Source organism: Triturus cristatus, chromosome 3_1 (assembly GCF_964204655.1).
Source record: "Triturus cristatus chromosome 3_1, aTriCri1.1, whole genome shotgun sequence".
Classification (NCBI taxonomy): Eukaryota; Metazoa; Chordata; class Amphibia; order Caudata; family Salamandridae; genus Triturus; species Triturus cristatus.
In genome coordinates this window covers 996,782,254-996,809,773 of record NC_140583.1, presented here as the reverse complement: position 1 = coordinate 996,809,773, position 27,520 = coordinate 996,782,254, and the positions used below count along the sequence as shown (strand labels likewise).

The 27,520-nt window shown below is 45.2% G+C and overlaps 1 protein-coding gene across 1 annotated transcript in view; it reads right to left on the bottom strand.

Moving 5' to 3' along the window:
* AHDC1 (AT-hook DNA binding motif containing 1) overlaps positions 1–27,520 on the bottom strand; it is a 360,405-nt gene that overhangs the window by 97,821 nt on the left and 235,064 nt on the right. Inside the window, exon 2 of the mRNA XM_085645688.1 lies at positions 14,269–14,437. Coding sequence (XP_085501814.1) covers positions 14,269–14,437 — 169 coding nt within the window. The remainder of the gene's footprint in view (positions 1–14,268; positions 14,438–27,520) is intronic.

The following is a 27,520-nucleotide window of genomic DNA, read 5'->3' as shown; positions in this document are numbered from 1 at the left end:
AGCCATATGCAAATCAGTCTTGACCCTGTGCCCCATGGGAACAGTCCAGCCCTAACTGCCAAGCCAGTTCCTCCCTGGACCGGAAACAAGCATCCTAGGACCGGTTTCGGAATTTCACCCCTCTTCAGCCGAAACCGTTCCTAGGATGCTTGTTTCCAGTCCAGAGAGGACCTGGCTTGGCAGTTCGGGCTGGGCTGTTCCCATGAGGCACAGGGTCAAGACTGATTTGCATATAGCCAGGTCTAAACTGGGGTGGCATGGTGAGCAAAAGAATGATGGATTTAACCCAGATGTCTTGACTGGGGGTGAATGTTTTGATTTGTTCTGCATTCCGTCCATCAATTGTGTGTCTTTTGCAACGCAATACTGGGCATACCACACGGTGCAACCAACCCCATTGACATAGGAGTAACCCAGACATTTCAAGTGCCGGTCACTGTATCTAAAATAATTTCCTGCTACCTGATGCTAATACTTGACGACTGGCAAGTTCGAGAATCCTTTCCTTTTCTGGTTCACGGACATCAATATTAGCCCAAAACTGATTAAGCTTCTAGTCCTAGCCTGCCTAGGGCTGAAGTATTTAGCAACAAATCATTTCTAACTAGTTCACCTGAAAACAAAATGACTGAAAAATATCCGGGTTTTGATCCAAAAATATCTTTCAGAGGTAAACACATATCCAAAAGCTCTACGGATAAGTAGGGCTGCGATTACGCTTTATCATCTGTTATAATTCACAACAATCTCATCTCCACAGAGGCAACAGTTTTTAAAATAAGAGTTTGGGGCAGTGAAGAAGGCAAGTGGGAGAGTAAACTGTGTGGAAGCAAACATCATAAAAGAGCACAGTCTGGGACTAGACCACTGCAGGCATCAAGTGCAAGTCTAACCAGGCCAAGAGAGGCAACTGAGGCATTGAGGACAACAGCTCAACTAAGGGTTCTATGGATTCAAATGTTTGATTGCTTAACCCTGCTTTAATATTTAGAAATTAAATAATACACTGGTCTTGTTATGGGATGAACTTCTAACAGTCCGCAATTACCCCACAGGCTATATGTTGGACTTGGCACTTTTTCCCTGAAATTTTTCGCATTTGTGGGAAATCGCATGTTATGTGAATGCAAATATTGAATACTGTTCAAAGATGTACGCAGACTGAGTTTTCCCATTTACACTTAAAGCTTTTAAAATGGATGCCATAGCTGTGTGGTTGTGCCGTCTGACTGAGCTGGGTTAACAGTCTAGTGGTTATTTCCCAGCAACTCCAGCTTTTGGAGGAAAGCCTGGCACCCAGGGTGCTCTAACCCTCCTCCTAGGCCAGTTAGACCCAGTTTCCCCAGACGCTTCTAGCACTGTCTGGAAGGTGGGGTGAGGGGCGTATAAAGGGAGGAGCTGGGCTGCCATCTGGTCAGTCAGAGGGTGGACCTAGGGGAGAGGGGACCTGCTGCCAGGGGTTACCGCCACATGGGCCTGTGTGCTGGGCCCTGAGCCTACCTACCCCCCTCTACTGGGCGAGGGAAAGCTATAGTTGGGGCAACGCAGACCTGGAGAAACCTACGCAGGAATTTTAGGCGGTAGGGCTTAGTCAGGGACCTATGCCGCTGGAAGTGACAGGGGTTAGGTGCTGCCTTTTAAGCTGAGTGAGGGATCCTGAACTAACCCACTGATCTGGCCCGGCGGGAGGAGAACCCAGGGACGACCTGCAGAGACTAATTAGTCCGTCTTCAGCCACCAACTCAACCCCCCCTTAAGACACCCTCAACCAAGGGCGCAGGAACCAGCAAGCGCCTCGTAGGACCCTGACTGCAGTCCCTGCGGAGAGAGAGCGCTATATACAGGCTGCCTGTGGAAGGAGAGCGCTATATCCGGTGGGCGCTACCCTGGAATGGACTGTGCTCTGCTGGTGAGTGTGGTAATCCCAGCTGCCTGCTACCTAGCGCCTGGGAAGCGCTAAATCCACGGCCCCCATAGCGCTGGGAGGAGAGGAGAACTGGTTTATTTGAAAACCCCGCGTTATCGCGGTCCTTTTGCTGACTTGAAATCGCGGGAGCCCACCCCGTGTTTCTGCCGCCTGGGTACTGTGTCTTGACGGCGGGAGCCCACCCCGCACTGCAGAGCTGCCAGAACTCACCGGCGCTGGCCGGGACCTCTCTGGTAGCGTGGCCGGGCGGGAAGAGCGCTACTGCCGACAGAAATCACCGCTGCTGCCCAGGTACCCGCGGTTGAGCGCTGCTGTGTCCCAAGATCACCGCCGCCGCCCGGGCCCAAGGGAAGGAGAAGCGCTCTGGTGGAGGAGGTCTCCGCGGCTCCGAGGTCCAGGGAGGGCCGCCGCGGCTTCAGCGAGGGCTGTGCTAGGCCCTGTGAGTGTCGGCGGAGCGTTGCCAGGCGACCGGGGTGCCAGCCGCGTCATCGTCCGCGCCGGAAGCTGCACTCTCATTGGTTCCCGTGACCGAGGCCCGGAGCTGGTCCCTGTCATCACAGGAGGGGCTCCGTTGCCAGTGGGAGCCCCTCGATCTGCTTCCCCGCCTGCTGAGCCTGCAGGAAGGAGACGCTGAGGGAGAAGAGCGGCTCCCCGCCGGCCCCTGGTGACCGCCTCAAGGACTGCCGGTGAGTGCGGCTGCATGTGGAGACCGGTGGGGGCCGTTCGATGTACGGGGTCGGTACCCGAGGCCCCCCTGAAGCCGAGCGAGTGCCTGCACCAGCCCCCAGCCCTCACAGCTGCACCGCGGAAGCGGGCGGCTGCAACGAAGGGGCCTTTTGAGGAGCTGGAGTTTGAGAGGGCGACAGGGCACATTCTCGGTGCCCGCCCCCCCCCTGCACCAGTGTGACTTTACAGCTGCCCTGTCTAACGGTGGTGACAAATGCAAAAAAACAGTTGATGGACAGAATGCAGAACAATGTCATACATTCACCCCAGTACAGAGATCTGGGCCTAAATCCATCGTTTTTTTGCTCACCATGCTGTTCCAGTTTGAACCCAGCCATATGCAAATCAGTCTTGACCCTGTGCCTCATGGGAATAGTCCAGCCCGAACTGCCAAGCCAGGTTCTCACTGGACTGGAAACAAGCATCCTAGGACCGGTGTCTAACGGTGGGGCAGCTGCAACGTATTGGCGATGTTTAACTTCAGGAGTCCCGGAGTGGGGCTCTTAAACTCCCCGTAGGGCCCTAACTTTACCAGTACTTTGTGTGAGCAACGCTATAACTCTGGGGTACTCAGGAAACACAGGTCGGGCCACTGCCACTGGTGTTGAGCCCATGGGGAGGATCTATGCCTAATGCAGGATATGCTGTCTACACCCTACTGCTTACGCTGCAGACGGATGTGCACTACGCTGAGGTGGTTAGGCCCAAGGGACTACCTGTTGTAATTTATACCTCTGCTAATGCCTTTACGCTCTTGAGAGTGCCTCACGTCAGGTTATGAGGTTCTAGACATCACCAGGTTGCCCTGTTGGGTTATTGATTATGTCCCGTGTGACCTAGGCCTACTGTTATGCATAGGGTGAGGGTCTGCCTGATGTTGCATCTATGCCAAGGCTAATGCAGGGTGTACTTAGATCTCATGGACGTACGCTGTTAGTGTTCTGCCTCATGAGTTCTGCCTAATGTTTTCCCTTACAGCTTTCCTGCCGCAGGGGCATGCATAATGTTGAGCGGCATAGTGTGCTTTTAGGCCTAATGAGATGCATATTGTTTTATGCCACGATGTCTCCCCAATGCTAGTGGTTTGCTATGTGCAGCGCTATGGTTATATACCATGTTTTGAAGCGCTAATGCAGTGCTAGGTGCAGCGCTATGTTTATGTGCCATGTTCTGAGCGCTATTGATGTGCTATGTGTAGCCCTAGGCTGGAATGTAATGTTTTAAAGCGCTATTGAGTTGCTATGGGCAGCGCTATGGTAAATGCCAGGTTTTAACGCGCTATTGAATTGCTATGTGCAGCGCTATGTTAAACTTCCATATTTGAAACGCTATGGATTTGCTATGTGCTGCGCTTTGATTCCATGCCAGGTTTCGACGTGTTAATGACCTGCCAAATTCATTTCTAATGCACTGCTTTTGATCCTGATGTTGATCTAGATAAAACTGATTGGTTTTATTCAATATACTGTGTGGTGTCAATTATTGCGTGCGTTTCCTGTCTCAGTGGATGTGTGCGCTGTATGGTCACTTTACACGTAAGCCTTTGGATGCCTACCTGCTCGCGCCACGCTACCCCCATAGGGCCTGGTGACCCCCGGTCCTACACTATAGAATACCATCTTTCCAAGATGCCTTCTTAGCCTGTTTACAGAACATGAAACACAAGGGCTTCTGACGACCTGAGAAAGGACCAGAGCCTCATGTGATAAAGCAATAAGAACCCAAATACAAGATTTGGAAGTATTTTTTATTTAAGTAACTACGGCTGAACGTCCAGAAGTCAACGATTTGGTTAGTAGTAGTATGATTTGCTTACCACTAGAATACATTTTTTTTTTAAAAACCCTGTTTGGCCACCATGGTGAGACACATAGCATTTTCTGCGGAAGCAAACATATGTCAAAAAAGTAGTTCAATCTAAAAAAACAGTAGCTTATTAATATAATACCAAAATCATGCCAGATTTGAAGAGACTATACTTTAGAAGGATTTGTGAAGAAAGGTGACAAACAATTAAGCCGTTTCATAGGAATATCTGATATAGCATTACGGAGAACTCCAAAGAGGGCCTGAAATCAAGCTTGATACAGAAAACGCAACAGATACTGTATGAACTTAAGTATATAATGATTGCTCTTATATCAAAGTAAAAGATTAAAGGAAAACCCAGTGGAGAAAACTGAAGGCTACCCTGATCTGATAAACACAATACTGGTCCATAGTATACACAGAAAGGAATGCAGACTACATTAATAGAAGGTTATTAACAGCAGAATATTCAACCTGGAAAAACATTTTCTGGCTTTACGAAATCTGATTTTTGACACAGTATTCCGTCTTGGCTCTGGGATGGATCAATATTGTTAAAAGCCTTTGCCTGAAGGACACTGGGGTACAAGAAGTAGGGGGCTCCTCTAAATACCTTGTACTGACTATTTTGTAGTCATCTGTTGCATGAGGTTAGAGGAGGCAAAACTTTACAAATGTTGCTGAAGTACCTCCTCTACATAGACTCCCTTGAATTGACTTAGGTCTATGATATATCTTTATTCTTTGTTAATTTACAAATATCACTGAATTCCTCTTTACTCAAATCTAGAACTTGCTGCCTCAGTAACAATTACCTCATCTTAGGTTACTCAATCATTCTGTTTTGCTGGAAGGTGACTACTTAGTTAACTGATTAGTGAAGTCTGAGGACCAATTCTATGTCAGGACCCTGAGGCGAGGATTAGGCCTGTCTCGCTTCACTTTTATTACAATTAGATTACTCCAACAGCGAAAAAGATTTAAAACTTTCCTTTACGTTAGCTAGGAAATGTTTCATTCCCAAAGAGTTGTGCTTCCAAAAATGGGGTCTTTGGTCTCGAATGTACTTGTTTCCCAACAGAAAAACTCAGTTAATCTACTTTATGGTCTTGAAATTTATTTCTAAAGAGTAAGATTTTGAGGCATTGTCCGATGACCGGATACCAAAACAAATGTGTGCAAACTTCTTGTTTCCCACACACTCACTCTGACAATTTTCCTGAGTGAACTTAGAATCCTTCTAGCTGCCTCCACCGATTACCAAGGCTTTACTGTTGGAGATTTATCGGGATTCGACTTTAGGGGAACAGACGGATAAAATAGAACACTGTAACCCACAAGATCGGTAAACTCTTGCAACTAAAAATGGAATAGATCTCTTGTCTTCTGTGAATGAATTATGTCAAGTGACCAGCAAAAATAGGCAAGTGAAGCTTTCATCTTTGACAGACTACGCAATTTCTTTGTGCAATCATTGACAGTTTCTTAAAAAAAAAAGATATTGTTTTAGCATAACTAAACGCATTCACAATCATAGTACATAAAGATCATCTCGTGTGCAACATGTATCTGTTTGGCTCCATCTGTTATCTCATATTCGGTTTGTTTCCCATTATTGACAAACTCAATAAAAATGTTAACTAAATTGAATCTCCTCTTTTACATTCTGTGTATACACTCCTAAAAAATTAAACAAGACTACGTCATTACACTCAACAACAGGAAAAGGGACAGAATAGAGGAAGAGGTAAAAGGGGGTGAAGAGGTAAGTAAGATTTCCCTAGAAGCCAATCATTGTGCCCTGCTGATGTACGCTGTTACAACCTTTAGTGAGCCTGCAGTATTTCAATGGGGGATTATAGTTCCTGTTTTGGTGTCCTACAGCCAATTTGCTAGTGATTTAGGGTGGATTTAAAGTGTTTTGCAATGCGGATACTGCTTCCAGCTAATCAACCCATGCCTGATGGTTCCCATCTAGTTTTGCTGCATAGATATTATGCTCCTCATTGTAATCTGTTCTGTTTGAACCCACTTTTGCACCTCAGCAAACAAGCATGCTACACTTGCAGCAATGCTCTGCTTCCAATGTGTGACTATCAACTGTCTAGTGAGTAGCGGAATTAGGTCCAGGAACCTACTGCAGTGTCTATTTTCTTTGTCCTTGTCATTAGCCCGAGGAAGCAAACCTTGGAGTTCATCAGTTGCCTCCTGTCAATTGTTTCAGTCATGGTATGGATCACAGATTTCCATGCTCAAACCATATGGTAAAACCTGCATCAGTCTCCTGATGTCTACGGAAAAAGTCCCAAATTACCTGATACATATCCTCCAGTTTCCTGTGTTTTAGGTACTTTCTGGGTGCAGAACTGTATTGTGAAAGACTAATGCAGGCATTCCTTGATATTTTCAGTGTCTACGCCAATGCTGCCTCCCATTGTTAATCTGTCAGTTTGTTTTCCAGGTTTTGCTGACCAGAATGCAAAGATCTCTTTTTGATGGTGTCCGTAGGATACAGCAGACCATGTCATTTTCCGCCTCCTGTAAGTAGCATTTGTAATGTTTAATGTACGGTTGGTTTCACATCATCGTTCTTCCAAACTTTTGTAGAAGCCCAGATAATGATCCATACAGGGTCGTTTCTAGGTGTTTTGCCGCCCTAGGCGAGAATTGAAAAATGCCGCCCCCTCCCTTTTACTACAATCACTCTCTCCCCCTGTCATCCAGGCTAGAATAATGAATGCATTAGATATTCCCAAACTCATGTTTTTTGCTGCCCTCCCCCTTTTGCCGCCCTAGGCAGCCGCCTAGTCTTGCCTAATGGTAGAAACGGCCCTGGATCCATAATCTAAGAAGTGATCCATTGTTGCACCGTATTTACTTACTGTGTTCGGAATAGTTTTAATGGTGCTGTTTCCGATTGTCTCCAACCCCGTCGTTTACCACAACATCAACGAGCTCAACTGCCTACCTGCTGCTGTGTCCACTAAGCTACACATTTGAAGCTCTGGGTCCTACACTACAGTCGTTCCCACTGTCATAAGACACTAGTATTTTGCTTCTCTGAGCAATGCAGGTATACTCTTCCTCTGAGTTCTGTCACTCAAGGGCAGTGCCGCTAGAATGCCCCCTTTCACCTTTCGGTGTAAGGTTTCCCCTCCATGTTTGGGAGGCGGGTTAAGACAGCCAATTAGCCAACCATTGAAGCTGTACTGCTAAATAATAAAGTTCAACATCTGCCACTCCGAGCATTTACAAACATCATCAACATTTACAGAACAACGCAGCAACATTGCAGCTCCCTACAAAAGCTATTAGTATCAGGCTCAATTTTCTACACAATGCTGTCAGCAAAGACAAAGGCATTGGTGCAAAGTAGTTCAGCAGTTGTGGCAGTGCCATCATTTCTGTTAGCATGCCTCTACTCCTCTCCGATAACTGCAGCTTCTCCGGAAAACGACAACCCATTTAGGCAGCTATAGCACCTTTCATGCTCACCGCCATCACATCCATCCCTTTACGCTTGGACTCCCAGGTATTGAAATGTGTCAAGTTTGTATTGCAGTTCGATGTGTTGCAATGTGATTTACTGGGAATATGCACAATTCTCTCCAGTTCACTTTCAGACCAGACATACTGCCAAATAATTGTAATGCCTACAAAGTCAGGCCCAAACCTGTGTGCGCATCTTTTACATTTGTTAGAATGTCACGGGTATATATTCAAATGGTGTGCATTGTACCAGATATTGGCAACAAAATGTTGCTGCCTGTGCTTCAGAATAAACAAGCTAATGGTTCTATTGCAAATAACAATAGGAACAAGGGAGACCCCTACTGTGTCGCTCTTCCTACCATATAGGTGTTGGATAGCAATCGGCCAAAATGCACTCGGACTGTAAAGTAATCAAGGTATTTCCAGCTTACTGTATCAAATGCTTTCACTACATCTACTGCCAAGACCATGGTAGTTTCTCAGAGTGTTTTAATTTGCTAAAGACTGCGAATACTCTGCAAGCGTTTTGGGTGCTACTGTGTCTGGGAATGATTGATAGGGTGCATTTCTTCGAAGGTTATTCTTACTATGTAGTCAGCCAGCATCTTGTTTAGTATTTTATAATCTGTATTAAATATGGATCAGGCTCTGTTTTACTAACTGTAGAAAATCACCTTGTGGTTTGGGGAGCAAAGCTATGACTACCTTGCACACTGCGGAAGCATGCCCTGTGCTTTTGTTTCTTCAGAGATCACAACAAGGCGGGCGCCAAAATGTCCGAGTAAGCTGAATAAAAAAATGCATAGTAGTCCATCTCTGCCTGGTGTCTGTTGTTAATTCACTAATCTATTGATCGCCCATTTGATTTCTTCCTCTGTGATTGGCGAGTCTAACATATCTCTCTGTAGCCTGGTCCGCTTGGAGGTGCACATTCTAAAAACTGTCTGCCACTGATTTATCGTCTACTGTGTCATATTACTTGTATGAAGCAGAGTTACAGCTGGTGAAAGCCTCATTGATCTCCAGTTAGGAAAGCACTAACTCACTGTGCTCCTTCTGAACCGCTGTTATGGGTAGGTCTCATGTGCCTGCCTTGATTAGCCAAGCAAGTAGCCTGCCTGATATGGCTCCTTCTGTACGGTGTCCCCACAGGTATCCCCTACACGTTCTATGCTCTGTATCTTCTACTGCGTCACTTCATGCTTCTCCCTTGTGGTATGGATTTCGTTTTTCAAGAATGTGTGCAGCTCTGTTCTGACCCTGTGTATTGTTGAAAAGCATAGGCCCAGTATCGCCACTTTAAATGCCTTCCAGTCATACAAAATGTTCGGTGCCGGGCCCGCATTCCCTGTAAAATATTTTTTTATTTTCTCTAGTATTGTTCCCCAACATCTGGAGTCAGCTAAGGCTCTGGTCTACAGTTGCAATGTGGGAATGGTTGCAACTACCTTTCCCGATCAGCAGGTTATGCTCAGATGGAGTATTTTCCAGACCCTTCATGGTCACCACAGTGGTGAGCATTATTGGGGTCCGTAGGAGCCTTGCTCATTCCAACGAGTAAAAGTAATATTCTCTTCCGTTTGGGTGTCTGCTCTGCAATGCAGTAAACAGACTCCAGGTCCAGTCTGTTAAGACTTCAGCTCCCACACAGTTGAGGCGCGATGTCTGCATGGTCCCTACACAACAGAAGTCTGCACCTAATGGCATTAACAAGTGGGATAATTCAGCCAGGCATGTGGATCTCTCATTCAACAGTGCTTAGTTGCTATTAGGTGTATAATGCTAGCTCCCAGCATTTGTATGCTACCCAATCCACGGAGGCTATCAAAATTCGTCCCTCAGTAATCATCCATTGAGAAAGGGAATCCTGTTCATACCAGGATCAGCGAAGATCGCTTGTCGGAGAGGCAAGCCCCTCATTACCGGTTGTGCTGCAGGGGTATTTAGACTGTTTTCTGAAAGGCCCGTGAGCATTTACCTTTGCCACAGGGAATGGGTAGAGAGTGGCCGATGAGGCTGCTGACGGGCTTCTGATCACTGTGCTGATCTAGTGCCCTCTGAGCACCAAGGCTATTTTCACCTTATTCAGCAGGCCAGCAGTGCGTTCCATGCTCAGGTGACCACAGCTGCTATACTGCTGTTTGTTTCAATTCAGGCGCCCCGCCTTGGCTGACGATCGCCAATTTCCCACATGAGGTAGGCAAACGCCAAAATAGCACCTTGCATGCAGGTAATTGTGTCTGCTCCTAGTTAGCAGCACAGGCAATCTTTGGGATACTGCATAATGAAGGTTGCTGGATCACTGGCGAAGAGAACTAAAATGCACGTCTTACTCCACACATTGCTGGCCATGCAACCACCCAATCTCTGACATCAATGCTGGCCACATACTGATGGTGTACAGTCTATAAAGATTTAACTTAGTTTCCAGTGAAGTCGAGGTTTTCTAAGGCAACCTGCAAAGATTAAAGTCCCATCTACTGGGAACGATCCCTTATCACTGAACCTTCCACACAATGACAGACAAGAATTTCTATGACTGGAAAACCTGCTAATGCTGCCAAGCTACTGGAAATCATCTTCTGTTCTGATGTCTGGCACAAGAAAACAAATGGAACCACAGCTTCAATGAATAGCAGCAGTTTGACAGTGTGCATCTATCCTATGGGGAAATAAACGACCTTTATAATGCACCCTTAACGTGAACAGGGTGTAGGCATAGTTGACTTCTAATAAGAAAGGGAAATTGGCTTGGCGGAATCAGAGACCCAAATCGGAAAGGACATTCTTCAAAGCCTCTATTTGGACAACTGAGTGATGGCATTGAAGTTGAGGGCCTATCAGCGCCCTTTCATATTTTTTGGGGTCTGGGTTTTGACAGTTGTCATACAGAGATATGGTTTACAATTATAAATAAAATAGGCTTTAGGTCCTCCCTTTGAATAACTGCCTTCCTTCGACCACCCTCTTTCAGCAATAGGCTTAAGACTTTGTCAGTCACTTCTAGGCCCAGTCAAGCAGAGTATTCATCTCTCACATGATGCTACTGGCTGTATACTTCCACTTCTGTTTAAGTTCTTTACAGCAATAGCCCTTTCAGTCCAGTCCTGCTGGCTTTAATGTGCTTCACTATAGAACACAACAGAACTTCCTACACCTATCTAATTTAAACATAAGGAAATATGTCCATATGATAAGACAAAACCCACAGCCAACGGTGAACAAAACTACATTAATTCATTTATTTGCTCATTTTTTCATTTTTTCAGAAAACATATACATATGTATTTTAGACAATATATCAATACATAAAGTGCATATTGCATCACAATAATAAAACACAATTATAACTTATCTTCAACAACCCACAACAAGATGACATGAATGAAAGACATATATACATGATACAATACAAAAAACTAAGACAATAGACATCAGAATGAACAAGGGAAAAAAAATTGTAATTATTAAAAACAATAGACCATGAAATTATACATAAGACCAGCGCCACTTAATGTGCTTCATTGCATGTGTTAGCACATTTAACCCAGACCATTTGGCTTTGTCAAGGCTTGTTTTACGGGAAAGTAAAACCATGAATCTGCATAAAGGGAAGCCCTGTCCATAACCAGAACGAGCCAAGTAGTAAATGGAGAACACGTCGGACTCACCAATTCTGATTTCCCTCAATCTCAGTGATTTTTAACTTAGATGCTTATGGGTCAAGACTCCTTATTGCCTCATGTGAGGGTCATTATTATTCATTTTACTGAAAACTACATAACGAGACAAGATCACTTACAAACCCACACACATTCCTAAAACAAAACTGGAAGACCCAATACAAAACACAAAAAGCAAAAAGAAAAACAGATCTAGCCAAGAAAATATTTTTGAGACTGGATTTGGAATTACTGGATATTCTTTTTTTTTTTTTATAGTAGATTAGCCAACAAAAAGGCAATGAATTCTAACAAAAACAGAAAATGTACCCCCAGAGAGGAAAATAAATCTCTGGTAACGGTACTAGTGTGCAGCGATTCCATTTGCTATGACAAAATATAGAATCCAAGATAAGAGCTGGGTTTGTAGTTCAAGTTTAGAGAGGCATTTGTAGTTACCCATTTCTCAGAAATTGATCATGTCTTAAAGAAAACCCTGTTCGGGGCATGAAGTGCTAAAGACGAGCAACAGGACAAGGGATAGCAGAACAAACATGTTTTAAGGTCGGCATACTGTCTAACTTGCAACTTAGGGTAAAATTAATTCCACAGTTATATTTTTATACAAGGGAAGCACCATCGGCTGATGCAAGTTAATCAATCACTGGGACCAATGGTGGCCCAAGACTCCTGGTTGCAACATCCTGAAGGATCCGGAGTGTAGTCCCTACCAACACAGAGAAACTATCAATCTTTTAAACTAGAGTATCAACAGCACCAGGATCAAAGATAGACAATGAGTGTCCTCATTCAACTAGGCATTGAGTTCCATGGAATACCTGGGAAACAAAGAGCCAGACACCAGTAAGGCAACACAGAATCACAACTGAAAAATCCACATTCAACATGCTTATGCAATGTATATCTCTGAAGAGCATAAAAGAGACAGAAACAAATCAAAGTATAAAGGAGATGAGAAAAATACTCATCCCTTTCGAAGAGAAAACCAAACAGGTACACAAGAATAAAACCATAAAATAAATACTAGTAGCTCGGTTGTTATCCTTTTATGAATGGTGGTCTTTTTTAAGCAGCTTTCAAGACTAATGCCACCACGTGGCAAGAAGTGTTTGTGAGAGTCAAGACAAACTAATTGTGCCCTGGTACCCAGTGTCTATGCAAGTACAGCCCTGGCCTTACAGGGTCCTCATTCCATTTGAGTATTTAATTCAGTTCAAGGTGATTTTAGATGACAGGTGGATGGAACTGTAACCAGAGGTGCACTGTAAAGAAAATGTTTGTCAGGTAGGCATCCTTGGAGTCATGGGCAAAGAAATGTTCAGCCTTCTCTCACTAAACTCTCAAATAGTGGGAACGGATTAACAAGCGTACTGGGCTAGGGCGTGTAGACGGCTACCAGGCTTTAAGTGAACAGTGATGTAAATACAGGCTTGGGAAAAGTGATCGCTGTGTATGAAACTGGAACCCTGTATGCAAGGCCAGAGATGCAGCCTTCATTTAAGTGGCTTATGCATGGCCCTCCACGAAAGAAGAACCACGTACACCCCAAACAATGGGATGCCAGACACAATCCATCAAGCTAATAGAAATGGAGGTAGCCGAGTCTTGTGCATTCCCACGACTGGTTTAGGGTAAGGTCGAAATTGTGCACAGATTCATTATTTCATAATGTACAGTATGAAGAGCTTTGTCAACATGATTGGATGAGACTTATATTTTCCCTCAGCTCTGCCCTCAATTTCTGTCCTCCTTGTGCTCACCTCAACTGTCACACCCACTCTGACCTCACTATCTTTCTGCTCTCACCAAAACAGAAAAAGGACTGCGGAAGTAGGATACTGAAAACTATCAGCCTGCGTCAGTTCCTTGAGTGCAAGAAAGGCAGGAGGTGTGAATAAATAAAGACCAACATTCTGGCGATGTGACTGGATTTAAATGTTTGGTTCAGCTTGCATTGAAACTTTGTGGTGGACGCATGTTTTGGCAATGTACACAAATTATTTTCTGTAGGATCACATAGGGTTTGTTGTTTCTTTGAGGTTATTCATCAGATGAGAAGTAAATGAATTCATGGCACCGAATACACACTTGGTTCTAACCTTATACATCAGTCCTTGGCACCTTCGCAAGCCCATGCATCACCTTTTAGCTGGTACATCGCCACCTTCACCACACATTCATCCTAGCTCTCCATTCTCCTGTCTCGCCTCGCAGATCTCACTTCACAAGCACAATCTCAGCTTTCGCTTCACTCTCACTATCACCTTTCTGTCATCCAATCCCTCATTCTCTTCACCTCCACAGTCCCCACGTTAGCCCTCATCCCAAACGTACATACCCCTCTGAGGTCTCAGCTCACTCACCTTGCGCTTGATGGTCACCGCATTGGGCTCCCAGTCTTCATTCTTGGTTCTTACCTCTCCCACTGCCCTGTAGACTCCTCACTCTCACCCAACCTTTCTTTGAGGTTACTTAACCTACACCTCTTCACGCTTTCTCATTACAACACTCCCGCTTCTGTCTTCCCATACACCCTAAGCTGTCTGGTCACAGGTCCATTGCTGTCTGGTCACAGGTCCAATGCCCTCGCGCCCCATCCCAGCCTTCGGTCGTTCCTTGCTCAGTTCTTACCTGGGCCATTTCCGTTTGTAATGTAAATTGATTTTGAAGTTCCTTTTACTGCTGTGGTCTGTGTCGGTGCTCGAATCGTGTATTCCAGGTCCCGGGGAATATGGGTACCACTCCCCCAGGCTGCTGCCATTCTCCAGGCCAGGAGGATGATGGACCCCACACATGCCATCTGTGGACAAACAAAACAAGAGCCAAGTGTTAATGCGGTAATTGATTTCAAGGCTGGTATCCATCACAACTAGCCTAGTCTAACATGTTTGACGACAAGATTCCAGGGAACAGTGAGAGCTGGATGTAAAATCGAAAGCCACAATCCATCGGAGCATTTACAGCTCCTAGAAACACTCAGACATGACGATGCAGAGTAGCTCCCAGGCAACATCACAGAGAAAAGCAAAGGAAAAGTGCAGGAGAGTGGTGTAGAGTGGTGTAGAGTGGTGTAGAGTGGTGTAGAGTGGTGTAGAGTGGTGTAGAGTGGAGTAGAGTGGTGTAGAGTGGAGTAGAGTGGTGTAGAGTGGTGTAGAGTGGTGTAGAGTGGTGTAGAGTGGAGTAGAGTGGAGTAGAGTGGTGTAGAGTGGAGTAGATTAGCGTAGCCTGGAGTGGAATAGAGTAGAGAAGTGTAGGAGAGTGGAATGGCACAGAGTGGAGTGCTGTAGAGTGGAGTGACACAAAGTGTCAGAATTGAGTGGCATATAGTAGAGTAGAGTGGAAAAGTGTGTCAGAGAATAGACTATATTAAAGTGTCATTGAGTAATATAGATGAATTTGCACAGAGTATCATAGTGTGGAGTAGTGTTGTAGAGTGATGTGGAGTAGTGTCATATAGTGGGAGTAGAGCGTCAGGGTGTAGTAGAGTGGCCTAGAATGAGGGGGTGTTAATTATTGTGGTGCAGGGTAGATTGGCATAGAGTGCATTGGTTTTGAGTAAAGTGGTGTAGAGTGCAGTGATGTAGAGTGCAGTGGTGTAGAGTAGTGATGCAAAGTAGACTGCAGTGAAGTAGAGTGCAGTGGCATAGAACAGATTGTTTCACAGTAGAGTGAAGTGGAGTGGTGCAAGGGAGAGGGCAAAGGTGTTGAGTAGAGTAGCGTAGAGTGCAATGGCGTAGAGTGCAGGGGTATAGACTAGATTAGAGTGGCATGGAGTGATGCAGAGTAGAGATCAGTGGCAGTGTGCGCAGTGGTGCAGAGTAGTCTGTCGTAGAGTGCACTGGTGTGGAGAGCAGTGGTGTAGAGTGGCACCGAGAGCAGTGGCGTAGAGTACAGTGGTGCAGAGTAAAGCATAGTAGTGCAGAGGTGCAGAGTAGATTGGTGTACAGTGCATTGGTTTTGAGTAAAGTGGTGTAGAGTTCACTGCTGGAGAGCGTAATGTAGTTGCGCAGAATAAGAGTGGTGTGGTGCCGAATGCAGTGGCATAGGGTAGATTGTTTCAGAGTGGAGTAGTGCACGGTAGAGTACAGTGGCGTAGAGTGGCATAGAGTGCAGAGAAGAGTAGCATAAATGGATTGGCATAGAGGGCACTGGCGTAGAATGGAGCGGTACAGAATGCATTGGTGTAGAGTACAGTGGCATAGAGTGCCATGTTGCAGAGTAGAGTGGCATAAAGTAGAGTGGGGTGGTGTAGTGTGCAAGTGGTGAAGGCTGCAGTGATGCATACAGTAGCGTGGGGTAAAGTGCATTGGCATGGTGTAGAGTAGAGAGGTGTAGAATGGAGTGGAGTGGTGCAGAGTAGAGTGCTGTGACAGTATTGTGTGGAGGGGTGCAGAGTAGATTAGATGTGGGGTAAAGTGAAGTATGCATGGTGTGGTAGCGTTCTGTTATTACAGACAACACTTCTTCAATTGAAAAGACCACTACGTTTGCACAGACAGTTTTACTAATTAATGTATACAGCATACAATTGGTGTGGAAATGTCATCACCTAGTATATTGATTTTTTTAGTGTATTAAAATATTTGTTTTCACCACACTTCAGAATTACCAAAAATGTGCTTCATTTGTGCTTTTCCAACCCGGATATACTTTGAAACATCTGCCCAGTTTACAGACATTTAAATGTTGTTGTGTACTAGAAATAAATGGCATCCAACAGCCCTCCTCAAGCACACTCCCAACATCCAGCATGATCGTCACATAAACCCTCTCACTTGCAAGTCAGTGCGAGAAAAGTAAACACCAAAGGTCCCTGGAAGACAGAGCCTGACTTTTGACCTCCGTCTTTGAATACACAGCAAAGGTGAAAAAATAAGAAAAAGATTTAAAGGCCTGCTTACAGAAATCCAGCACGGGTGGAAGGATACATTAAATGGAGTTCGGGGAAGGGAAGCACGCAAGCTGGACAGCCTAAAACAAATGTAGTCAACAAATAGAAAGCAAGCAAATGCGAGTTACAAATCACAAAGCCAATGGTAAGAAATGAGAGGAATGCAGTATCAGTAAAGTTTTCTGAATGTTCTCAAGATGGCGTTAGCAAACCAGACAGCTGCGCTATCTGGTAGGCTTTGACCAACAAATCACAGGAGCATGCCCTAATGAGTTGCACACAGCACTTCTTGCCCTGCTCTGATGTCACTTCATGTTTCAAACCTTATCGGTGATTCACGAAATGGAAGATGCATTAGGCAAGGGAAAAAATGATAATTTACGAATAATTACGCTGGAAAGAATATTTGATAGATTTGATAGATAAATCTGGCTGAATTGGCACATTGATGGTAAGGAACAACATGTAGTGCTATGGGTAAAGGTGTGTGTTGCCTTAAGAACTATCTCTCACAATTCTCGTGCAGGTATGCAAACCCAGCTCCCAAATGTGCCCATGCTCAGTGTGACACCTTCTGTCAGTCTTGCCTCTTCAGGCAACAGCATTTTCGGAATATGGAACTTGTAGTTTTCCTTTTCACAAAGAAACATGTTGGCCCAAACAGCAGAGTGAAAAGTGCTATTGCATAGAATAAAATGCCTGTATTGGCTGGAAGTTGGCATGCATGGCATAAAAGCAGTTGGGAGGTACTTGCACATTACATTTATTATCAATCACGTGGTCAGGCCAGCTCATCCCTAAAAATGATGAACCTCACCAGAAGTGCCTTAAAGTCTGTTGATAGTGCATTCACACTTGATACAATTATTATTTAGGGCGGAGTGTAGTGTTACCGGGAGTCTTGGTTGGGTCATCTATGGGAATACATATTCAGGAGCCCATTTAAAGCTTCGCAATACTTACTTTTTTTTTGCTTTACAATAAAGGCAAAAGGGAACCTAACACAATCCTTCATAGATACAGTTAGCTCTGTAAGCCGGCGCATGTTTCTCCCGTTGGGGCTTTCAATGCGTGTTTTTGGTCTACGTCGTGACTAAAGAACTGGAACCACTTGCCAGGAAAGTCCCAGTAACAAGGATGCAAAAGGCCCTGGTGCATGCAAGGAAAATGGCCCCTTTAAGTGCTGTTGATATAGTAAAATACTAAATGTGACCTGTCTCTCTGAGGTGGTGGGCTGGGACTTGCCCAGCTCGCCGAAGTTGGTGCTCTTACATGTCATGGACGGGATTGGGGGTAATATCTATGAACGCCATCTTATGTTGCTTGGGTTTACTCTGGCAAAGAGAGACATTGCTAGGGCATGGAAGGCACCACCCTCAGTGTCTGCATGGAAGAAGGGTCTGGACTTCTGCATAGGTTTGGAGCTTCCCATTTTTACAGCGAGAGGGTGCCCGCATAAACATTTTAAAGTTTGGAAGCGATGGGCGGACTATTGAGGCTTACAGCTGGAGCCGGTCTCTGCAGCAGGGCCCCTCAATCCAGTTTAATTTTACCCAGCTGGTTCAAACCGTGGTTTATTGTATATTCGTATACTTTAATTATTTGTTGTGGTACATATTCCATTGCTGTGCTGCTCCTGGGTGGCTGTTAGTGCGATGGGGGGTGAGGGGGTGTTGGGTTAGGGTTTTAATATGATTTCTTTCATCTGTATCGCTATTCATTTTTCCTTGATCTCATTACGAAAAAGTCAAAGTGACGATGCTACACGCTTATTGTGCAGACGTCTCTGGGTTACAGAGCCCTGTTTTATATGTGTCATTTGACGAATAAAATCTGCTTTAAAAAAAAAAAAAAATGTGTCCGGGTTCAATTAATCTATTAGGTCTGTGGGCCACGGTGCCACAGTCTGCTGCATCAATGGTGGCTACGCCCCAGCTTACGGTTGGGCAAGGTCCAGTAAAGACTATAGCCTTGGCACCACAATTTGCACATAATATGGGCAAGTTCTGACCCGAATACCTACTTACATGACGCAGCAAACCAGTGACAGGATCTCCGGAAGCGCGCCGGTCCCACCTTAGGGTGGTAGGCGCTATACAAAAACTACAATACAATGTAAGCATCTGAACCTGAACATGTCGCTCCAAGCTCCGCACAACCCTCCCACCCCCTCCCCCCCCCCCCCTCCCGTCCCGCCGGACATTCATGGTCGGGCGGTGCGGAGTTACACCAGAGAGCGAGGAGGCGTGGGGGACGAGGAGGGGGTGCACTTCTAGAGCTGGTCTGGCCTTCGGTGCAGCTGCTGCTCTACCCTGAATTGGAAGCTGCTGGAGGCGCGAAGCCAGCAGTTCTGACACAGGAATCTCACAGAGGGCCATGGAAAAAAAACCAGCCCCTGGGCATTCTTCCCCTTTCCTGTGCTTTCTTTTCCTTTCAGTTTTTTGCTGAAGTGTGCAGAGACTGAAAGCAGAGGCAGCCCTTCAGAATGCTAAGCTTGCTCTTGTGTGCTGACATGGGGAGAGGGAGGGAGGGGTTAGGAAGGGGAGAGGAGAAGCCTCGAAATGTCCCGGTTCCAGACAAGACTCTCGGTGCCCGCCACGACATGCCTCTGTGGACTGGCACCGCCGAGCGAAGCATTCTTCCCTCAAGTCACATGCTCGCGCTAAGCTCTGGGGAGAGGAGGCAAGGGCCAGGAGCACGTGACCGCAGTCGAACAGCCGTCAGCAGTCCGAAGGAGACATGCCTCAGTGCCCTGCTGGGGAGCCATCATCGCCATCCAGATACCCAAATAGGTGGCACAGATAAGCCCAGCAGGAGGATTTCAGAGGGCATCGGGCGACGGTAAACACGTCCCCACCCCCTTTCAAGCCGAGGGAAAGGTCAGGCAGTGAGTGATGTGCAGTCGCACATCCCAGACTGCCCCCAGGGGTGATCACTCACGGTGGAGGACAAGGACTGATGGGGACTGAGTGTGCATGCAGAATGAAGGCCGCTGGGAGCCAGGATAGGCAGTGACGCCCCCACCTCTCTCGCTCGAACAAGGTAAAGAAAAGAATTCGGTTACCCCAGCCGTAAATCCAGCCAGCACCTCCGCAGTGCTGCAAGAGCCGCACACAAGAAAAGGCCCAAAACAAATTGAACACCAGGCAGGTCAACAAACGAAATACGTCCGTCACTTTTAAGCCCATCATTAATGACGCCTCCATTGAACCGTCATAGGAAGGCTGCTTCACACACTTCCCAAATAACCCCTCCAACCGAGTCACGAGCAAGTGCCTACCAGAACGTCCCTGAGTAACAGCGCATCCCACGGGGTTCGCGATTAATAATGGCTCCCTCAGTGCCCACTCGCCGTGTCCCAGGGTACATCTGCTGCCAGAGTAGCAGAGGCTCCCAAGGGTGCCCCAGAGCAACAGCAGTTCCCGTGGGCGCACCTGAGAAAACATCTCCCCGGGGTGCAGTCCAACAATGGTTCCAACAGTGTACCTGGGTAAAATAGTATACCACACAGTACCCTCGAGAAACAGCACCTCCCTGTGCTCACATAGCATCCTTTATTAACAGTGCCTCTAGGGTGTATCGGATTAACAGCAGAGCCTAGAGTGCCTCCCACAGTACCCCCTGAGTAACAGTTACTCCCAGGGAGCCCCCGCCCAACAGTGCGTACAATAATATCAGTGGGAAACAGCTGTTAAAACGATGCCTCATGACTGCCTGCAACTGGTCAGGTCAACGACCCCCCCACCCCCCGTAAGGATTAAGCAATTTGCCTAGGAGGGTTTTCCAATGGAAAAAAAGGGTGCCCCCCCCCTCCCTCCCCGCACCCTCCTCACCTCCCACCCCCAACATTTCAGTTACACCCCACGGTTGAGAGTGAGATGGAGGAGTACACAAGTGGCCAGCAGATATAGCTGGACCTCCCAGGCGGTCCAGCTATATCCAGGCACAGGGTAGGTAGGTTTCCCCACCTACCTACCCTGTGCATGCCGTCAATTTTCTTCTAATGTTTTGCCTCTTTCAGAGTCAAAAGGCGGAGTCTAAAGCTAGCTTTATGCAACTACAAGAGTCTCCAGATAGTGGTTCTGGGAGGCAAACATGTATTTCCTTAGCTCCTTAGACTACAGGGAGTCATTACAGAGAGATCTGAGATGACAATATGGCACTCTTTAATCCCTCTAGGGACAATCGGAATCCCGAGACACTATGGGGAGCGGCATTGGTTTAGCTCCGATTTGTAAGAAGGTTTACACGAGAAAGGGTGCCAAAGCTCTCTTACTTTAATGAGGTGTAAAGAAAACTAAATGTTATTGGTTTGCTTACCAACAGGATAGATCGAGAATTCTCAGGATCGGTGTCAGCTGTACACTGAACTCACTGCTGACACCTGGATCACCTGTAAATTAACCTACCCTGCGTAAACAAACTTACAACATAAATTTCTTCCCAAAAAATTATTTGTTTACATTGTGCATCATTGTGTCATAAGCTCTAGAGGATTCTCCAAATCCTACAAAGACTAGGTGTAGCAATGCTACACAACCGGCCACAGTGTCCTTGATGAACTGTACTGGCCATGGTGCTCCAGCATACCAGTGTCCAGAAGGCAATCGTGGTTAACAGTACCTCCACTGTGCTCTCTAGCTGTCTCTCCACAGTGACCCGGATTAATATAAACAGAGCTAGCGCAGTATTGCTCCAGAGTAACACTGCACATTATGAAGGCTCTCAACAACAGTGCACACAGTGGTGCTCTTGAGTAACTATGCTCACAGGGTTGCAGAGTATGGCTGTATACAAGAGTAACAGCTCCTCTATGGTTCACAAATAACTGCCCCTCCAAATTTATTGAGTAGCAGCAGCACCACAATGCTTCGGAAAAACAGCATTCTAACGGAGACCAACAATAGCACTCCTTTTGTGTTCCCAATCAAAAGCACCTTTTGCTGTTTGCGCACGAGCGGCTCACATAGTGCCTTATGTGTTTGTTACTTTCACGGAGATCCAAGGAGCTGTACCTTGAAATAACATGCCCTCTCTCAGGGTACCAATTAATCACTGAACCTCAAGTATTCCTTGCACAGTACACTGCATAATGGAAGCTTTCACAGTGCCAAAAAACAGACCCACCTGAGAAAGGCTTCTTCCGCTAGGGCCAGGTATAACACTCGTGCACATTGCCCCATGCCCTCTCTTTAAAGCAATTGACCACTTGAGGGAGTTCGACGCAACATTAGTCTGGACTCTGCCTGGTGTTCACGTTGAAAGTCTGTGATGGAGACTGAAAGATCCAACAGGAGACAAGGCGAAGGAACTCCTATTCTAAATTCTAGAACTCCATCATGGGTGTATGAATTAATTTCATAAACAGTTTATAACCATCTCAGTGAACATACTGCATGCAGCCTCCAAATATCTGGAGATATTCTATGCTTATGATAATCAATGAAGAACCCTTTCCAGTGAAAGAAAAGCTCTCGACTTGGAATCATATTCACCAAAGAACATATCGTTACAAACGTAAACTATTTCCACCATTGTGCAAGGTGCATCCTGTTAACAGGTGGAGATGTTGATAAACAGTTTATCTACTATCAATGAAGCCCTAAGTTCTATAGGTGCTCCAATGTCACATAACATTAAATGGAAATAAGACTCTGGGATGCAAGTCTTGTTTTGGAAAAGTACCCAAATCATAAACATATTTTAAGTAATTAAACTATTGTATTTAAAATCTACCGTAGGTACTTACTGCCTTTTCCCTGTTAGCGTAAAAACAAACTACACGGTCTGGTCTCTGTGGATTACAAATGTGTAATTTCCCATCACAAACACAAGTGATCCATTCTCCTTTGATTACTAATTGCCCATCTTGTCACAAACGTAATTTAACTATCTGTTTAAAACATTTATTATGAAATATTACCAAAATAACAACAGTTATTAATGTAGTAGATCCCTGATATAAAACCTTTGAAGAGCTGCAGCTGGAAGTCTATTTCCATAGACTGAGAAACTCAATACTGGGACAACTCTTACATTTCTCTTGGCCTGAGTGCTTTGTCGAGATGACGCATCTGGGACCTTCCTACTCCAGGGTTGGATCTTAGAACCTTCAAGAGGACCGAGGAGGAAAACAAGGGGTGGGAATTGTGTTTCATTAACCAAGGATTTGGGAATAAAGTAGTACAGCTACCCTGTAGGAAGAATATACATCCAAACAGCAGAAGGGAGTGAGAATTAACTAATCGCTAACATCACCCTCCAAGTGTTTGTCCTTCAAGATCCAATGCCTCCCTGTGATGGATTCATTGTGTGCCGCCTGAAAGAAGCAAGCCACTCAAGGGGGAGGAGGGTGGCTGCCATAGGGAGCAGCACAAATTAGCAAGTGTGCAAGTACATAGCCTTCGATGGAACACAAGGCCATCCTGCCCAAGACGGTCAAGTGCTGTGAGCTATTGATAGAACTATTTTCTGATTAGGGCCGAGTTTGGCGAAGAGAAATCCGAGGCTCCCAGGTTCAATGTGAACAAGAGCAGCAGGACTTAAAGCTCAATGCTGAAGCCTCACCGCCTTCTGATTTTTTTTCATGCCAGTGAAACATGCCTTACTGTCCTGCCCCCCCCCCCCAATACTCAACCATAAATGTGTTATTTCCCGGATCAACATATTAAAGGGATAGATAATGCCAGTATTATCACTTTGTTGTTCTACTGTTTAATTCTTCTGTCATTATTGGCATACTTTGCTTAAAAGATTTGCACAGTCAAGTCAATGTGACCTGACTACTAGGGCTATAAACGGCCAAGGCTTAGGGCGTCAGCCAGGGCGTCTCAGCTATGGGTGGAGAGGACAAGGGTGAGTGCCTGTTTGAACCTGTTCGAGACTGGTCGGGACCTGGGCCAGAAATGCTGACCATTTTCTCATTCATTAACACCCACCCTATGTATGTGTCCCTCTGTATATAAGCATTAATTTCACTATATATATGTACCTATCTTTGTGTATTGCTTTGTATAAACATGTTGAATAAATATGTTATGAAACCCCCCCCAAAAAAAATCATCATCATCTTTGGTCTACATGTGCTTGCTTTCATTGTGCATATATGTACCTCCATGTACTTGGATATATGTATCTGTTACTTTTCTCCTGAAAAAGCATATCCAATGCACTACCCTATTTCTCATCCTGTACCTCTATCAATATCTTTAATCTGCATATACTTACCTCCTTTATGCATCAATATACTCTCAATGTACTTGTGGATCTATAATCTATCACTTTCTTCTAATTTAGCATTTCCAACGCACTACTCTATTTCTCAGCCTATACTTCTCTCAATATATCTTCTAGCCCAACTTTCTGACTCATCTCAAACTTCTTTCTACTACTCTTTCCAATGCACTACCCCATCTCTCACCCTATACATCCATCATTACATCCTCTACACCCACTCTCTCATTTATCCCAAACCCCATACCACTACTATGTTCCCCAAAATAACCATTTCTTGACTCTCTCCTACTCCACCCCTCCTTGCATCATCTGACACTTCTTTTACTATACCGATCCCCCACAACAAATCTTTCTAAACTCTTCCCTCTGACTCCTCCCCTCCAAAAAACCTTTTTACTCATCCAAAAGCCTCCTCCTACTGCTATGACCTAAAAAAAGAAATCCTTCACTCTTCTATCCCTACACTATCCTTTTCAATCAAAATAACAGACTAACATGTTCACTTCTCTAATTCCATATTCCACTATACTAATTCACCACTAATCCTTTAAGGGTTTCAGAGTAGGGCGCTACTCGCCAACAAAGCGTTTCAACACCTCATCAGGGTTACAAGCGCTATATAAAAGCAAACCTTTCTCCATTTTTTACCCCTCCCCAACCCTTCTCAATCCAAATAATTGACTAACATACCCACCACTCAAATTACTTCATATTTCACTAAACTAATTTTCAACACTAATCCTTTATGGGTTCCGGAGTAGCGTGCTACTCGCCAGAAAAGCGCTTCAACACCCCATCAGGGGTAACAGGCGCTATATGAATGCAAACCTTTCTTTCCCTTCTATCCCTCCGCTATCCTTCTCACTCCAAATAACTGACTAATATCCACCACTCAAATGACTTCATATTTCACCATACTAATTCACCACTATTCCTTTATGGGCTTCCGGAGTAGCGTGCTATTCGCCAAAAAAAAGCGCTTCAACACCCCCATCAGGGGTAAGAAGCGCTTTATAAATGCAAATCTTTTTTCCTCTTCTATCCTTCTGCTATCCTTCCAAATCCAAATAACTGACTAACATATCCACCACTTAAAATTTACTTGCATGTTTCACTATACTAATTCAACACTAATCCTCAATGGGTCACGGAGTAGCGCGCTACTCGCCGAAAAGAGCTTCAACGCCTCGTCAGGGGTAGTAAGCGCTGTACAAATGCAATTACAATACAATACAATGTAGTCCTGGTAATTTTATTTCATTTGTTACAGTTACCTGAGCCAGTTGCTACTGTTGAGGGTGGTTCACCTTCAGAACATTACATGTGCCTTAAGGCCCACAGCAGTGCGATGTGGTGTAGGCAGGACTATTTGGGAGAGCCACAGCTCCGTCAGTAGCGATTCGTTACCTCAATGCGTCTCGGATGGCAGAAATGTTTAGGAGCACTTTAAAACACTTATGCTTGACAATATCATACTGACAGCATTGTGCTATTCGAAAGCCAACAAAATAAAGTGGACTGCAGAATTGTACCACTGTTTGCCTAATTGCTCTCTTCTGTATAGTTATGTTTAAGGAGTAATGCACGTTGCCCAACAGTGAGCCTGGAATTGGCACTGCCTACAATATAGATAAGATTCCAAATAAGCAAGAGGACTCTTGCTTAGACCAGTTGCCTCTCCTCAAGCTAGCGCTATCAATTATGCACAGAGGGAGAGAAAGTCATTTAAAGGGATTTGCTTGTGGCACCCAGTAGTGAAGGACTGCCAAGGCCATCAATCTCGATTCTCTAACTCACCTGTAACCCAAGTACCATCTGCGGCCAATACCAGGCCACACACAAGGAGACATGACTGAAAATCGATGGACTGCAGGGTTTATTCTTCAGGAACCTCAACCGAGTCACAAAACATGCAGGACAGGCCTAGCCAGAAAGCAGCTGACAAACGTACGACACAGGCTTGTGAGGGTCAGCTAGGGCGAGCTATCTGTCATGCAGAAGGTTCACCCTAAATCCAATATGGATTGGCATAAGTCTATTTAATGGCAACAGAAATACAGACAATGGTGGAGGACAGAAGTCAGCATGGGGTTAGGTGATGTTATATGTTATTGTCATTCACATACCACACATCCTGCTATTAGCTTAGCCACATAATGTTACTGGTCTTCATGAGTGCAAGTCCATGTCAAGTTAACGTTACCACCATAGACCCGAGTCTGATGCTTTCGATGCCGATACGTTTATTGTGCGGTGATCCATGAATGGTACTGTGTGGTATGACTTGCTTGGTATGAGGTTCATCAATAAACTGCATTACAATGCAAAGTGTAACCCAGAAAGTTTAGCTCAGGTAGCCATACTTCTGTCATAGGTAGCTAGAGAAACAAAATAATAGTTACAGCTGCGTGGAGGGGAAAACACTTTTATGTGGAAGTACACATGCGGGCCACCAACACATGGTCGGAGAAATACATTAACAAATAGTCTTATTTTATCTCAGATAGTGCACTTTACTTACCAGTGACACCTCAATGTCACGAGTGAAAAAAGCAGATATCACTTGCAATACTGGATAAAGTATGGAAAAGAACAAAGGCCAAGTTACAATTTCCTAATACTGTCACCCTAAAACAGCTCACTCTGCTCATTGATCCACTTAAAACAAACTTCAAATATGACCAGGATTTGAGTTTTATGGTCAAAATTTACCACAATCCTGTCGTTCGTTAATTCTCTCCTGAGCACACGAGGTCTACACAAGACATAAATCTGTTTAATTTGCCGGGGTCCTAAATGAAGCCACATAGCCAAAACGAGAAAAACACCAAATGGGCGTAATGTCCAATTCTTAGTTGAAAAAGACATGGTCGTCCACAAGTTAGCAACTATCATTCTTTCTATCAAACTTTCTGGCAGGCGTCAGGACGGGGCAGGTGGGAATGAGCGGACATCCGAGCTAAACTCCTGGTAAGAGTCGGGCACCCTACGCCACTAGACTTTGGATTACTTCTCCTTTCTCCATTAGGTCACGATCAGGAGCGGACTCGACTATTTAGTTGTAGCCTTAACTAGAGGGTTCTTAGTTTCTGACCTGCACTGATCGTCTAGAGGGTGTTTTACCCTTATATCATTATTCACGTGCACAACACATCACACACAGTTTATTTGGTCCTGATGAAATGCCACAGATCTTTATGACCACATAGGCGCAAAACATGTCGACCTCATAGTTACCTGGGCACATTGCGTCAACAGGGATAACTTCTAACCTATGGGTTTTTTATTCTGACAAGGGTACCACCACATTAAAAGCATTTCTTCTGGCAACCCTCAGTCAGTTTTATTTCCAAGCCCGCACTTTGTCACCCTCCAGATAGGACTCACCCCACACACCCACATGCACATAACAGCAGTTCTCAAAAGATCTACGATAAAGTGACCCTTCGGGGGACCCGTAGGGCATTGCAGCGCCGGCCCGACGAGGAGCAACTGCCCGATGATGAAGCATAACATCCTTCGGGGTGTGTGAGGGCTACAAGAGGCAAGACTTGTTCTTCCCTCTCTTTTGAGTAAGACCTAGGATCCCTCTTTCCTTTTCCTCTAGTGAGGGAGTGACTATTTGCTCTACTCACCTAGGAACAGTGTCCCCCCCAGTTTTTGTTGACTTCATACTTGGATAGATAGCCATGACATACTTTCGTCACAATGCTCAAACCAGGGGCCAAATAAAAAAAGCATTGGCAAAGCAAAAAA